This window comes from Zingiber officinale, chromosome 11A, assembly GCF_018446385.1.
Source record: "Zingiber officinale cultivar Zhangliang chromosome 11A, Zo_v1.1, whole genome shotgun sequence".
In the NCBI taxonomy this organism is placed as follows: domain Eukaryota; kingdom Viridiplantae; phylum Streptophyta; class Magnoliopsida; order Zingiberales; family Zingiberaceae; genus Zingiber; species Zingiber officinale.
The window spans coordinates 77,940,912-77,957,018 of NC_056006.1; the positions used below are offsets into that span (position 1 = coordinate 77,940,912).

At 36.6% G+C, this 16,107-nt stretch overlaps 1 protein-coding gene and 1 pseudogene across 5 annotated transcripts; both read right to left on the bottom strand.

Annotated features, from left to right (window-relative positions):
- Positions 1 to 1,554: 1,554 nt before the first annotated feature.
- LOC122031120 (TOM1-like protein 3) lies at positions 1,555 to 8,734 on the bottom strand. Of its 5 annotated transcripts, none has more exons than XM_042590197.1 (10): positions 8,605 to 8,734; positions 8,071 to 8,188; positions 7,344 to 7,422; positions 6,633 to 6,731; positions 6,422 to 6,535; positions 5,580 to 5,722; positions 4,724 to 4,805; positions 4,206 to 4,291; positions 3,922 to 4,113; positions 1,555 to 2,393 (listed from the first exon to the last, which is right to left on the bottom strand). In XM_042590197.1, exons 2-10 carry the CDS (start codon positions 8,175 to 8,177, stop codon positions 1,805 to 1,807), a joined length of 1,491 nt encoding a protein of 496 aa, XP_042446131.1. In that variant the 5' UTR covers positions 8,178 to 8,188; positions 8,605 to 8,734; the 3' UTR covers positions 1,555 to 1,804. The 5 variants fall into 5 exon arrangements, with proteins under 5 accessions (XP_042446131.1, XP_042446130.1, XP_042446134.1 ...); XM_042590196.1 differs by having other exon boundaries at positions 8,423 to 8,726; XM_042590200.1 differs by having other exon boundaries at positions 8,611 to 8,721.
- A 709-nt stretch (positions 8,735 to 9,443) lies between these two features.
- Positions 9,444 to 14,446, bottom strand: LOC122031119 (annotated as a pseudogene).
- Between the last annotated feature and the right edge of the window lie 1,661 nt (positions 14,447 to 16,107).

Sequence of the window (16,107 nt, forward strand, 5' to 3'; positions counted from 1 at the left end):
TTAACTCAGAATATTTTTTTATTTTTTAAAAAGTAACATTTCCTTACATCTTATACTCTAAATATATATAATATATGTCGTAAGTATCTAAAAAATTTTAGTATTAATTTTTTTAAACTTGAACACTATAACTATCCTTAAACCCTAGAGATAAATTTAATTGGCTTAATCCTGAAATTAAAAAAATAAATAACAAAATAAAAAAAATCATATTAGGTGTTTTAATATCTAAAATTTTTTAGTGTTAAATTTTTTATAGATTGCCTTCGTTTTAATTAACTACTTTAAAATTTACTAAACACTATTAAACTACTAAAAACTAAACTATAAAATCAAGTATAATAGCATTCAATAACTCAAATTGACAAACTCTCAATCTATTTTTTAATGCTTACAAATCAATATTAATTTTCATTTTCAAATACACATTTTAAATATACTACATCTCCCTTAATTGTATGAGTTAAAATCTGTAATTGACCATGGATGGGATCTTCAGAGTAACAGTGCTGCACTGCCATGATTCTAGATGGAAGGTCCACCTTGAAGAAGAAGAAGAATAAAAAAAAAATGGAAAGGAAAAGGTTGCAATATTGGGTTGTGGTAGGTAGTTGGTAGTTGGTAAGTAAATGAATGACATCACATCCCATTCAACTGCCACTGCCACTTCCAAAATCAATTGGCAAATTTCACTGAATTCAGGATTATGTCTGTGATTTGACCACTTAGATAATTTCACCTTTTTACACAACTTTGACTTGAAATGGCCTTTTTAAGGGGTTGTTTAATCATTTGTAGGACAATGAATTATTATTATTATTATTATTATTAATAATAATTCTTTCTAGAAGACCAATCTCACCCACCGAGTTGGTGGTTTGGCTTTATTATGAGAAAAATAATAATAATAAGAGCGTGGCCTTGGGACAAGGTGCAGCTGTTCATAATCTATTGTTGAACAATAATGAATAAACAGGGACTGTTTATCTTAGTTGTTGCCAGCCAAAATCAACCTGCATAAAGAATACAAACACTGTTCGACTGTAGTTGAAGAGAGTGCGCAAGAAGTCCGTGGTTCAAATTGAAGTTCTGAACACCAATTCAAAGCATGATCAGATAACTGGAAGTAACATTATTAACATCTTTAAAGCATACACTAATGATAAAGTTTTATGTTTAGCTCATACATGGCAGCACCTTGAAAATCAGAAGCAAACTTAACAAGATGGGAACTTTTTTTTTTTAGTTTATTGGAAGAGTCAGTCCATTTTTGAGGAAACTTGATCATTCCTGAAACACTGATTCTGGAAAGCTGTTGTTTGTGAGATTATTCCAGGAATCATCATAAATAAGCTGAGAGAGGTATGATAAAGCTATCTATTTCCATGTTAGAACTGTGAATTGTTTATTAAAAAGAAGATTATTATGTTGCGAGACATTACTATCAGTGGGAAAGAAATTATTCGATAATTCTTTCCACTGTCTAAAATAGCTGAATAATTAGAGCACTGAATACACTGACTATGAAACCAATAGAACAACGAATTATTAATATGAGAAAAAGAAGAAGAAAGTCACTTTATTGAGCTGCTACGTGGTAATACAGAAATGACTATCACTAGCACAAATCTGTAAAGCATTTGAAGTCAGATTACGAAAGAACAATGCAACTCACTTCATTCATATACACCACAGAACAAACGACTTGAACAAAACCAAACTGATAAATATCCCTTTAATTGCACTAAGGCTAGCTAATAAGACAAAACACAATGAAATGGACGACCTTCACACCTAAAACTGATCAACGGGTTCCTAGAGTGTTGGGTGCCTTGGGTGATGAAGACGATTTGGCCTTTGCAAAGTCGACCAAGTCTTTGAAGAGAGCATCCTCAGGCTTGGTTTGACTGGTTGTCGGTGCCACGTCCTGGCTTCTAAAGCTTCGTTGGTTATGATGTGGATCCAAACTTGAAGTATCGGGAGTAAAAGAGGGATTCTGATAATGTGTCATCGGCACCCCACCTGATGAGCCATGCTTCTGAGGGGGGTCAAAACCCTGCTCTCTTTGGCTATAATCCAGTACTGAGGGTGGCAGGGGACCAAGAGTCTGGGATTCCCAAGGAGCCTTCGGTAGTTCGACAGTGGATCTCTCTGCTTGAACAGGCTCATCATATCTGGGCATGCGAGAAGACTCCAGAAATGGTGCTGGATCGGAAGATTTGAGCAGAGGTGAAGTAGGTTGCAGCGGTGGGTTAACAGGAGCACCAAATGATTGTTCTGATCTGTAAGCATCACCACTCAGATAGTCCTCCTTGCCTATTGGAGGAGGTGGGTGGAGAAGAGTGCTTGGTGGTTTGGAACTACCATTCCCAGTAGCATTGTACCTTGGACCCCTGGAGATAAATTGTAGATTGACATTGGTAGAGTTAGACCAACAATTATTGGAATTGAAATTCTCAAACAACCTAATCTAACTTTGCTTGATGATAAATTTTCAAAATTGTCAATGATATAAGATGCATATTGGTCAGAGAGGTATCTGTTGATACTAAGAAGCTACAAATGAGCTACAAAAATTGCATGCAGTAGATTTTAAATAGCAGACCTGATTGTACATATGATGATAATAAATGAACCCAGTGAAAAAGATAGCAACTTCATCCTAGTCAAGCAAGAGTGTCCACCAAGTTGATGAATCATCATTCTATTTTAAATATATATCAATAACAAGCTAAATTGTTTCATGTGTTTAGTATAATTGCACAATTTAATCTTAGAAGTACTGAGCTTTAGGCCGCGTTATTAAGAAGTGTTTGTTTACTTTCTTACTTTGCATTTTCTACAGAATGTAGAGATGGTTTATCTGTCCTCAAACAGGAAGAAATATCAAGCTATTTTCAAACAGAGAACCACGTGAGAATGTCTCAGCTATTGTCAAGAAGGAGATGGTTTGCTTCACATTCTTTCTACTGTAGCAACCAGAAATGTGACATTGAATTCTTTACAGACAGGCAGTATCTACTCCAACCAAAACTGAAAGACAAACAGTACATGCACGATCAGAGCAAGACAGTATTCACAACAATCAAGCTCTTAATCTGTAACTGAATAATTGGTACTCCTAAGTAGTGCTAGCGCATAGAAAACCATGTGTTAATAAAATGGAGGGCAACTCGACCCAAATGAATAATCATTTTGCATTAACATACACCTGCCTGGCTAGCAACAATTCAGCATGACAGTCCTTGGCTTGGCAGGCCATTTTAATTTAACTTGAATGTGGCTACAAGTAACTCAATGGACTACAGATTCTCTAAGACATCAAAATGCAATCAGTAGCTAAACAAAAACCACATTTTCATCATAATCTGCTGCAACTTCTCGAGGTGAAGAATCACAAGGAATACAGAGCATGCAGGTGCCAATGGAAAACAGAATCAAAATGTATCCCAAAAGATGGAAACATATTAGTTTCTGCAACATAGGTATGGTTAAAAATATTTAAATTTGAGAAAAAAAAACAAACTTTACCTAAACTACATAAACATGAAGGCAATAATAATCAACTTGATGTTTGGAGTATTGTAACTTCCATTTAGATTGGAATGGTAGAAAGCCACGTGGTGGAGATGAAACAAGAAAGAGAAGTGAAAACTCTCAAGTCTACTATTGATAGGAGAATAACATAATATTTAATTTGCAAAATCCACTTAAAAAGTATTACATCAGCAATAGTTGGATTATACATGACATTATAAAATCTACTATTCATTTTAAAGCTAAAAGTCCTAATTGAGCCAAACATAAAACACTGTTTGAACATAATTTATAGTATATGATGTAGATAACTCACAGTTGATGTAAAACTAGATGCAGAAAGATAGGCATAAAAGAGGAATGCAAAACCTTCATAAATGATACCTGAGAGACAACTGCAGGGAGAAATCATCCTCCAGCTCATCATCCTCATGATTTACATTAATAAAAGGCAGAGATGAAGCAACTGGAGGTACACCACTAGGAAAAGTTCCCTTGATGATATCATCATGTCGTTGAAGTACACGCTCAAGCTCATCATTAAGTGTCAGACCTTGACAAAGAAGTTCTTCATCTCTGTAACAATTAAAATATTAAAATAACATTACCAGTTCATAGGACTCTCTACTGAATAATACCTTCGCTGATTTTTGCAATGATAGACATACCCAGTATTATTCGCAAGAACCATGACACGCTTTTTATAAGAATTGCATTGCTCAACAAGGTCAACGATAGCTTCTTGCTTTATGCCCTGTCATGCAAAAGTATTTTATTCAAAGAGATTTATTCATCTGTGATGTCTAACTTCTTTTAGAACTTGGAGATTTCAATAAAGAGTAAGATATCATGAGGACAAAAGAAATATCTGAAAAATTAACACAACTAAAATTTGGCAGTTAACCCACAAACCAACTCCACAAGTTCCTACAGTTCATTAAGCAAGCACCTTTAAAGCTTCTACATTCTAGCCTGAGCGATGAGAATACATCATCCTATGGTATTAAAAATTATGTTCATAATATATGATCTATATCATTGCCTGTGACTATAAGTAAAACCACAGGTCTTAACTTTCCTCTTTCTTTCTTGGAGAATAAGGAAGGTGCACAATATGACAGTTTCAAAAAAGATGTTTATATTATCCTAACTTCGATTTAGAAAGAGTTACAAGTGAAACTCTCACCTCTTGGTTTTTGGGATCCAATGCATTAAGCATCTCAGATAACACATCTGCTATTCCTCGAGCATTCTGAATGTCTTGCAAGCTGCATGAAGAAAATAGGTTACTTCTAAAACATAGAACTCAACAAACTTGAATATTATAGATACGAGGAAGGTTGAAGTAGCTTTAGTTGATAGTGGTCCATGTAATATTGTATCATAAGGCTAATTGATAAATAAATTATGTTGCATGCTCATGATCTAGAAAAACACGGTATATATATTAGCTATTGTAATTCTTGGATGGTGACATTTTTCCTGATTAGTTTTTACTTGTTCATGTGTCAAATTTTATAATTTAATTCATCAAGGCATGACTTGCTTTCAACAAAGACAATAGCCAGTTCCCTAATTAGCGCCTACTAATTCCTGAAACCAAAAGACAGCACATCCATAGATCCCAACTGTTTGAGGATAGTTATACGAATCGCTTCAGGTCACTATCTTAATTAGTCATTCCAACCAACTAGCCAGGTCAACCTGGGCTTATCATAATTTTGACATGTGAAGTAACCAAACCAGTTGGAGCCATTAACATGGATTTTCTGTTGGACCAGCTGTGTAGCCTGGGTCCGAAAACTATTCGCAGGAATAGTTGTATGTTTGATCTGTAGGGCTTCGATGGAACTAAATGTTGGAGTTCCAAAGTAGAAATAATGATTTGTACAATTAACAGTGTGTAAATGTCCTCCTTAGTTCCAACCAATCTAAAAGATAAATGACAAAAAAAAATTTCAGAACACTTATCACCCATGTAGAAGGGTTAAGACAGCTTAAACAGTATAATGCTAGACGATAAGAAAAGGTAAACCAAAAACCTGAGAGAAGAAATTTCTGACTGAAGTGAAGCTTCTAAAGCGGTTTCATATGCTGATGGTTGATGTGTTACAGGGTGTGTCTGAGGAGGGGTGAACAATGGAACAACATTTTCTATACGGGGTGGAAACTCAACTCCAGCAGCCTACGTAAACAAAAAGAAAGATTCTTTGAAAAACCTTCCATTGCTGGAAATCACAACTGATAAGTTATCTCAATAAAAAAAGTAAAATGTGCAAGGAATTGAAGTATTGATAATATAAGCTAACCATACGTGAGAAAATTTGTTAGCGGACAGGAATTGGTGATAGAAAGAAAAAACAAAAACATATCCCATTCCAAGCCCAAAAGATACAGCACAAAAATACAAAAAAATTGAAGAAATATGTAGTTCAATAGTAATCAAAACTCATATAACAACAATTTTCCAAAATTTAAAATTACTTAGCAAACCTGAGATGCGCAAAGCATGTGAATCAATGGAACTATCTTAATGGTAACAAGAATTTATTAATTATTAATTCTCAAATGAGGGCATGAAAATTTATTATTATATTGAGAAAAATATTTTATTAACAAAAATTAGAATGTTGTCTTACGGGTTTTTTTTTGGAACATGAGTATAGTTAACATTCAAATAAATTCTAAGAAGGGATTCACTTTTTAAGAAATTTGAGAGCTAAAAGATTATAAGGAATCGTCAAACATAGATTAATTTCAAGTTTTTCATCAAAGTAAATATATAATAAAGACAAAAGATGGAAACTAACAAATCAGGGAATGATTTGTCACACAAGTTAGGACATTCAGAATAACCATGTGTCATATAGGCAAAAAAACATACCCTAAGTTCTTGGTATGCAGCATGATATTGAGGATGTCGTCCTCCTGATTCTCCAAAAGCATCCTGCCAGGTATCTATCAAAACTAATATCTTCTCTCTTACATTTAGAGCAGGCTGCCGACATGATTTAGAAATAGAATTAGCATCATGAAGCAAAAGTGTAATAATGCCATAATAATTGATAAAAGTATATCTTCCAACTGATACTTACTTTTTTCTTTACAATTTTAACCATTTCATGCAAAATATCCCTCTCAACAATTTGTTGGTGAACAGTGTCTCCACAATTTTTACTTAGAGTCTCCAGCACCTAATTGGAATTTTCAATATTGTTATCATCATAAGCATAAGTAGTACATGATATTACATAGATATGGATACTTTTCTATGAAAAAGATAAATAAACCAAAATACATGAACTTAATGTTTCATGAAAACATAGTTCATCGCAAGTTTATTTAGTTATCGGCAAACATGCATTAATATGGAAACCAAAATATATTCATATTAAGCTTCATCATAATCTGTTCTACCATCTATTTACTTATCAGTAAGTATAATTTCTTCCATGAATTAATTATACAGTTTCTTCTCAAACTATCATTAAATAGACTTGCTTCAGCAATTTATCTCAAGTGCAAAGCTGATACTAGTCGTTCTTCAATAATTTTGAATACATACATTGCACAAACATGACTGGTAGATTAAGGTTAACAGCACTCAGTTTTATACTATAGACATAAAGCTCTAGAAGAATTTGTCATTTTATCAGAACAAAACCAAGTGGCATGGAGAAAAACTGTATATAGTTTCAGCAGAGAATATCAACAAAGAACTGCTTAAACTTGAGCATCAATAGTTGAAGATAAACCTTTTTAAGATGTGACAATGTTTAGCTGAAAGAAACAAAATATGTACTCACAGAAAGTGTCAGAAGTTGAACATTTGGACTTTTGCTTCCAAGACGCTTTTTAAGTACTTTCAATGCCTCCTTTGTTTGCCTACTCCTCACAAGAGAGGTTGCAAAACAACATCAAAAGAGAACTATAATAAAGCACATGGAAATAAAAATGAAACAAAGTTTTTCCAGGAGTAAAAGTAGTGCAATAAAGAAATAACAAAGTAGGGTCAAGAAATTGTGCTCAATGTATTGATAATATATCGAGTGTCATGTCATGCAAGCTTGTATATCCTTGCTGTCTGTCTTTCTTAATTTGCAATGAATCAAGCATATTTGTTAAGATTCAAGGTGATCTTATGTAGAGAATAAATGTTTTGCAGATAAGATTAATTAATGTGCATAAAACCTTACTCCTAGAATCATATTGGTAGAAACTAGAATTTCTCATGTACCAAAAACTTGGATCCCGACAATTTATATCAACTTAATTAACTTGGAAAAGTATAGCCAAAGTAATTATGCAGTCTTCGATTGCCTAAGGTACCATAAGCATCCTACCTTCACAGACAATGTTTAGGTATTTAATATTACCCAATTCGTTTCATTAACACATCAGAGCAACTGCTTTGGAGGTTCAAAGGTAGAAGCCATGTTCAAATACATGTATGTTCGCTATGATACAGAATCAAAGTGAAGTTTGCTCTATTACAAACACAACCAAGGAAGCAATAGCAAACCAAAACCCTACCCAGGATCCATATTGAGAATGTCGCATAACTCCAAATTGATCGCCCAGTCCGGGCCGATCAACTTGTCGCTTGTCGCTCGCTCCGCACACGCCGCAGCCGAAGTCATCGCAACTTTACCTGCAATAGTCCACCGCCGATGCTCAAAAAATCTCAGTAACACCCATCAACACGAATACAAAAACCGAAAATTGGTAAAAAAAAAAAAAAAATCTTTGCCGGACCCTAAAATGGCAGTTTTGTATCCAAATAGTAAACCAGATCAAATCCAAAACAACCACGCAGTAATTAAGGATTCCAATTTCCCTAATACGACAGGTTTCAAAGCATAGATATCAGACGCAAAGGTCTCACCTTTACGCCTCAGAGAGGGATGGGGAAGAAGTTTTTCCTTGCCTTCTAAGGGATTCTTATCTTGCGGAATAATTAAGGAGAGAGGTGGATTAGCTCATCATGGATGCCGACATTAAGGGAAAGAAAAACAAGGCGTCGCGAGATCGAATTGAAAAAAAAATGGCAAGCGTGGACTTTGTCACTCTTTCCTTCTTTCTGCGTAGTTTCTTTTTATCAGCCCTGCCATCTTCTTCAAATTGACATTTACATCCCTTTAAAGAACAATTTTAGACTATTCGTCTCTTCAGATACTAAGTTCGAAGAGCATTGCGGCTCTCTTTCAGGGTTTAGATATTTTCAATTTTTATCTTTACTCTTTCTATTTTTGATAGAAATGTTAAAGAAATTATTATTAAAACAAAAAATGTCTTTAAAAAATCAACATTTTTCAAAGCTATTTCCGAACTTCAAAATTTTCAAAAGTAATAATTAACAAAGAGAGTCTTTTGAATTAAGATCGATTAATAATTAATTTGCTTTTGATTTATTCTAACACGCAAAATTACAAGAATCATTCCGCGGTCAGTACTTTGACCACCACGTGATGAAGGGACGCCTCCGTTGTTGATCGGATAGTTTGAAGCAAAAATGATTGGGTTGAAAAATATCTTTGCCAAGTTTTCAAACCTCTCTATTTGGTAAACCAAATTCTATCTTGACATTTGACCTTTGATTTACTTTTTTAAATCTTCCATGAGGAAAAAAATGTCCTTTATGCCTGTACAGACTCGTAGACAACTACAACCCATAACTGTTTACGTTTATTCCATACCAGCGGCGAGAGAACAAATTCATGAACTATATCCGCTTGGCCCTATCCTTTCTAAGAAACACATCATTGAGTTGTTTCCATAGATGCATTATCCATTTTATTTTGCTTTTTAATTTATTGGTCGGCGTCCAAACTTCGATTATTTTTATAAAAAAAAACATATGCTAAATTGAATGTATTTCTCCAACATAACATACGTTAAAGAAGTTATAAGGCTCACAAAGATCATCGTCAATCAAAACTTTAAGAATAAAAATTTTACAATTACAACATAACTAGATGAAAAAAAAAATGACACCACCTGAAGGTGAAACTAATTAGCATAATGAAAATGAAATTTTCACGATTATCTTAACCCTCTAGTTAAATGAACATCGGATAATAAATTCCGTGATCCAACTAAAATTAAAACAACCTGCCGCAAATGGACGTAGGAGCCAGCATGGATACATCCATCATAAGACAGAAAACTTGCCTATTGAATCAAAAAAAGATAGAATGATAGAACTAAATATCAACAAAAAGAAAAAGATGAATGCTAACCAAGTATCCTTTCAGATTGGTTTGAGAATCTGCGTTGATTCTTTTGCAATGCCGAGGTGGCCAAAAAGACATGATCATCAAGGGGTCATGAAGCAATACCTTATTTGCAAGGTACCTCGTACTCCTTTTTGCTGAAATTCCTGCTGAACAAGTTCTGCAGAAGTCTCTAAAAATTCTCCTAATATTCCTGCTGAACAAGTTCTGCGGTAGTCAGTCTTGAAGAATTTTCAACCAGACCATGAGGTTCATTGCATAATGTCTGATAATTATGTTGGTGCAGTTAATAGATCAAGGAACATGTAATTTGATATATTGCTTTCCAAACAAGGGAAAATGCATTCACACAGCAATAACAGCCTCAAAAAACTGAGATTTTGCTCAATGCGTCATTTCTTCTTAGACGAGGTCAAATTCCAACAAAAAAATATCATTAGTTGTGAATTTATCAATGATAAACGACCTACCACAAGGTCAAACTCCATAACGCCAAAGTCCATAACCATAGAAGATATCAGTTTTCTGCCCAAGATGTGAGCTTGCATGTTATAAATAATATCTTTTTATCAGTAATACTTGCATACACACTAAACCCTGGTAGAGGACCACTGACGGAAGCTTAGATAAAACCTTTCAAGTACCAGACTACAAGAAACATAAGTAAAGGAGCTTGGGCTATTGCAGCAAAAGTGATACGCTCTCCTGATCTTAAGCATCAGTGAGTGAATTAAATTACCTTTCTGAGAATAGAGGTATAGAGCACTCGTGTACCAGAAGCAAACAATGACCCACCGCATCTGACTGGTCAACTCTTGCAAACACAGTACAAAAAATCAAAAATATCGGAATGAAATATGATCAACATCAATAAAAGCTTGATATTATGAATTTTAAGAAGCAGCTGTTACAATTTTCCAGACAAATGTTGAGCTATATGTCATAGGGAATTAATCAAAGTGTTTAAGTTAAATACATCCCACCTTAAAGATGCACTTTATATAGTTGGTGCTGGAAAAAAGGGCCTTGACATGACTATTGTTGTTTTGGTGGGTAAAGGAGACACTTTCCTTTATCAAGTGCCTGCTAAACAAGATTATCAATCGCTGTCTGACATTAAGTCGCGCAATGTCACGAGACACATATGGTATTACCGAATAAATGTTGTTTAGGTGTCTTCTAGCCAAATCAGATAGAAAGACATAGGTGAACTACTGCAATGCCTTGCAAGTATTCTCTATCCAAATAGGGTAAAAAGACCAAGATCACCTTGCTGCAGTTCCTTCTGCTGCTGCTCTGTCAGTGGGTCTGAGCTCTTCATTATTCTTCTTAGACGTCTGAAATTAGTATGAAACTCATGGATAGGTCACATATAGAAAAAACTATGGAAGCAGTTGTTAAGTTTATTTTTGTTGAACAGCTTTACACACCGATCTTGGGCATGTTGAGCAGGAAAAGTAGGCATGAATTCTTTTGACTTTGGTAAAGGAACCTCTTCGAACCACGGATGATTTAGAGCAGCTTCTGCAGTTATTCGCTGCATCCAAAGCAGACAAGTTAATATTGCAAACAGGGTAATAGTGGCATGAGGTAATAGAATTGCCTTGGTCAAAATATACACGTTATTTCAGGATTTACCTTATCAGGGTTGTATGTCAAAAGTCTGTTTAATAAATCAAAACCAGCTTCAGAAAGGGTTGGACCTCCAATAAAGGACGTGGAAGGAAACTTTTCACGTAGCTTATTATACCTGAAAAAAAAATAATTTGAAAAATTAACTAAGACAATAAAGAACACTTCACCTAATTGAGAGCCAACCAAGTAAGACATGTAGCTTATGCATAATCAACCATAACTCTAGGCCTGGAAAAGAATGGTGTCAAGATGAAGCATACAAAAGCATACATTTTGAAGATTCATGGAACAACCAAATGAATACAAGAATGGAAACACAATACTTACGGTTGCTTGACAAAGTTTACTTTAACACCAGGTAATTTAGCAAATCCAGGCCAGATGCTTTGGTTAGGGGTACCAAGTGTCCTGAATATCTGTAAGCATTACTATATTAATGAAGATAAACATATTAACATAAAGCTAAAACTGTGCAAGGTTGTTTTGAACATAGACCATGTCAAGTTGATCACGCTCAGATTTCCCACTGAATAATGGTTCCTTTGATAGGAGTTCTGCCATTATGCACCCTAAAGACCACATGTCAATAGCAGTAGAATATTCTTTAGCCCCCAGCAGAAGTTCCGGTGCTCTGTCAAGAAAACAATTAAGGACATTAGGAACCATAAATGCACAATATAAAAGAAATGTTGTTATCTGATTCACATAGAAAGAGAATAATACCAAACACAAAAGAAAACAGCAAGAAGACTAGATGAAAAAAATAAGCAGAGGTTAAAGATCACATGCGACATACCTGTACCACAATGTAACCACCAACGGAGTGTAAGGTTTCAATGGACTTCCATATTGGCGAGACAAACCAAAGTCGCATATCTTTAGCTCTCCGTGATTGTTTAAAAGAATATTTGATGACTTCAAATCCCTGAAAGAATGGTAATTGATACATTAAATGAAAAAAAACAAGAGGGTAATATACATCATATTTGTCCCAACTATTAGGGTTAGCTACATGGATTTTGCCCTGATCCTTTCATTGAACTTTATGCAATGCTATATTACTAGTGATATGGAGACAGAAATATCAACATCATCATAAAGATTGAAATTTGAGAATACCTATGGAGTACCCAGTTGTCATGAAGGTACTTGACACCTGAAAGCAGCTGCAACATCAAGCATTTTACCTCACTCTGACTAAATGGTTGTTTCATAGTCTCCATCAGTGCTTTTAGATCATGTTCCATATACTCCAAAACCATAAAAATCTTGTCAAAATCACTACCTACTACAACTTCCTTAACATCTACAATTGAAGGATGATGAAAAGATAATAAAATATTTATCTCCCTAAGCGAGGTAAGAGGAAAGCCCTCCTTTCTCCTTTTCCATTTTAACTTTTTTCAATGCCACTATCTCCCCCGTCTTTTTATCCTTTGCTCTATAGACAACCCCATAGGTACCTTCATCTATTTTATTAAGCCTCTCAAACTCATCAACACTTCTACAACCTTGCAGCATGTTTATACATCTTTTAGGTGGTTGTGCTGGTTCTGGTGTCTTAGACCTACCATCTTCATCCTCAGCATCAGTGTCAAAACTTTGATCACTTGTACTAGTCTCACCACCACCAGCACTCATATGATCATTCCTATCCAACTCAGCATCTAAACCATCATATTCATGCTCTCTTGAGTAAGATTTGGAAAAATTAACTCCAGAATTTTCTGCCATGATAACATCACCCAGCTCAGGACTAACTGTTTTCTTATGCAAATGCTGCCCTGATGGACCAGATAATGGGGTATTTTTTTTCTTTTTGGGTACTACATCCACCTTGAGACTTTCATCCTCATCGTCAGAATCAATATTCCTGTCTGCCCATCTGGAGAAGGAAATACTCCTAGCAGGAGCAGGTTCATCTTCAAAATCATCCAACAATTTTACCTCCTGATAATTACTTGCCAACAGTGGTTGAGGTGATTCAACTGAGATATCCACATCTGAAGGCGATGTATTTGTACCAGATCGTTGAACTGTGTCAATAGAATGTGATGGAACAAAGCCCAGAGGCTGTGGAGGTGGTGGAGGCAGGGTATCATTCTCAATCATGGTGCTCTTACTGCTGGAAGTGACAACAGCAGACCGCTTACTATCATTCCTATCCCAAATGATTGGAGAGAGTTTTCTCTTCCGGTTATCCATGTAAGAGTTCCCATTCTCATGAATTGTAGTTCCATTATCTTTTATCTTTGAAATCGGTGCTTCCGCATCATCTGATCCGCTGCCACTGGACAACTCCCCAGTCTCGCGATCCACGTCTTTGCCAGAAAGGTGGTTCAATTTCTGACTATTCTTGCTTCCTCCGCTAGAACTGCTAGAAAGGGGGGAGCGATAGAAACCGTTAATCACTCCCCTCCTCTGGATGTCTCCTTGAGCAACCCCAATCCTATCACGCAAATCATGGTGGGGGAGGTCGCGGCCCCTATCGAAACCACCATCATGTATTCGATCTCGGTAATAATCCTTCCTCCTAGAGAGCTTCGCATACGTCTCGCGATCCCTGAACTCATAATCTCGGTACCTACTATGTCGACCAGCTGCCATAGACCAGGGGCCAAAGAAACCCTAAAAATCGGGTGTTGACCACGAAACCCTAGATCCACAAAAGGGGCAAAGACAACGAGAAAACCTAGAGGGTCGAATCAGAAAACCCCTAATATATCTCACAAAATCAAGATATAACTAGATTCGGCTCCAAGAAATCGAAAATAGGGCGAACAACCCAGAAGAGTCAATGAATCTAACGACGAACAAGCGCCGACTGAGAAGGAACCGGACGTTAAGGTAGTAGGTGGGAGGGAGCGCCGGGGAAACAGACCTGAGCAGTGTAGTCGAGGATTCCGACGACGGCGACGACTCTTCCTCGAAGACACGAAGGCTGAGGCGGTGCTTTTGTTAATATCGCGGAAGAGGGACGAACAAAGATTGTTCCGACACGGAGGCGGCCGCGAATTCTTCCACGAAATACCGCTCTCATTCGTACCAAGTTATTATTGGATTTGTGATGGGCTCTGCTTGGGCCGAGTTGCCAAAGAAAAAAAGATAATTGGGTGTAAGAATGGGTTTCACTGGATTTTGCTTAGCGAATCGGATCTGATTCCAAGCTGGACATGAATATCTTACGGTTGTATCGAATCCGATAAGGTAACCCGAACTTTTGGTTAGCAATTGAGTTATAACGCAACCACATAATTATTAAAATCAGAATAACCGAAAAGAATTGATTAAATCAGAATCATCTTGCATGAAGATTCACATATGTTCACCGTGATTGTAGACCTGATTAAAAAATTTCACCTAAGAAATTGCACCTAGCAACGAAACAAAACAAGGCACCTTGCACTCGTTATATTATTGAATACTTCAAACTTCATTTCAAATCAAATGATTAAATATTTCATATTGTTAAACACTTTTTAGGTGGCATTAGATTAAATAATGAGAATGATTATAAATATAGATTTGATAAGAAGGTAGAATGGAAATGTCATCTAATTATATGGGTTTAGTCTATTCCTATAAATTTGAAAATCATTCTCAAATTTACAATTTAAACACTATCATTTACATTTTATTTCTTCATTCTTAAATTCATCAATCAAACACCCCCTTAATAATCTTCATTTAAACTCACCTATTTTTAGAGCTTGTGGACGAGTCCTTCAAATTTTCCCTACTTAATCTAAAGTCAAATTATTAAGCTAAGCGCATTTCAACCCGGATAAAAATCAAAAGGATATCAGAATCAAGGACGTTCCTTTTATTTTTTTAATAACGCCTTATTTCATATCTATATGTTTTACTTTCCAAACGTGTCATTATTGTTTACGTTATTATACCAGCAATGATGCTACGAACAATTTAACTCTAGTCAACGGCATGTGATCTGGTGGTAAGAAATGAGGGGTCCGCATGAGTAGGGGTCAACGGCAAGTGGAGGTCAAAGTCAAGATGGTCAACTTAAAAGTCTGGCCGAGCAGAGAGACTCGCTTGGGCGATCGGCTGGAATGGCGCTTAGGCCGGTGCGACGACAACTCGACCTCAGGTCGGGTTTCCGACGCTCATGAGTGCTCGTATAAAAGAGCTGATCCGCTGGATGGCCTGTCTGCTCGGCTGAGCGGCAGATCGACTAAGGCTGCAAGCCCGTCCGAGTATGTGATCGAGTGACCTTCTCACTCGGTCTGGTACGCTTGCACTCCCGGACGTCAGGATGGCCGAGCGGTCCTCCCGTTCAGCCTAGTAACCAACAAAAGACTCAGAAGAGGACAAAAGGGGCAACTGGTGATATCCTTCTCGAGATATGTGCTGCCGACAGACAGTTGCCTGATTTGAGCGTCGGAGGGTCGTCGTCGGGAACCCTTTCCGGCTCGACTTTGTTGCAGGTTCGCCAGAGGTCCGTGTCATCCGAAGACAGCAGCCGCGTCATCCGAGGACAGCAGAGAGCGCCACGTCCCAGTGTCCATCGACTCAACTCTCGGACATGATCAAATTGGCGTCGTTTGTGGGAACGTACCTGAATCCGAGCCGAGAAGATGGAGGAAGCTGGACGCCAACACACCGTGATGCTCTCCCCCGAAGAACTTGACACACTCATCCAAGCGCGAGCGACGAAGATAGTGGAGCAACAGCAGAAGGCTCA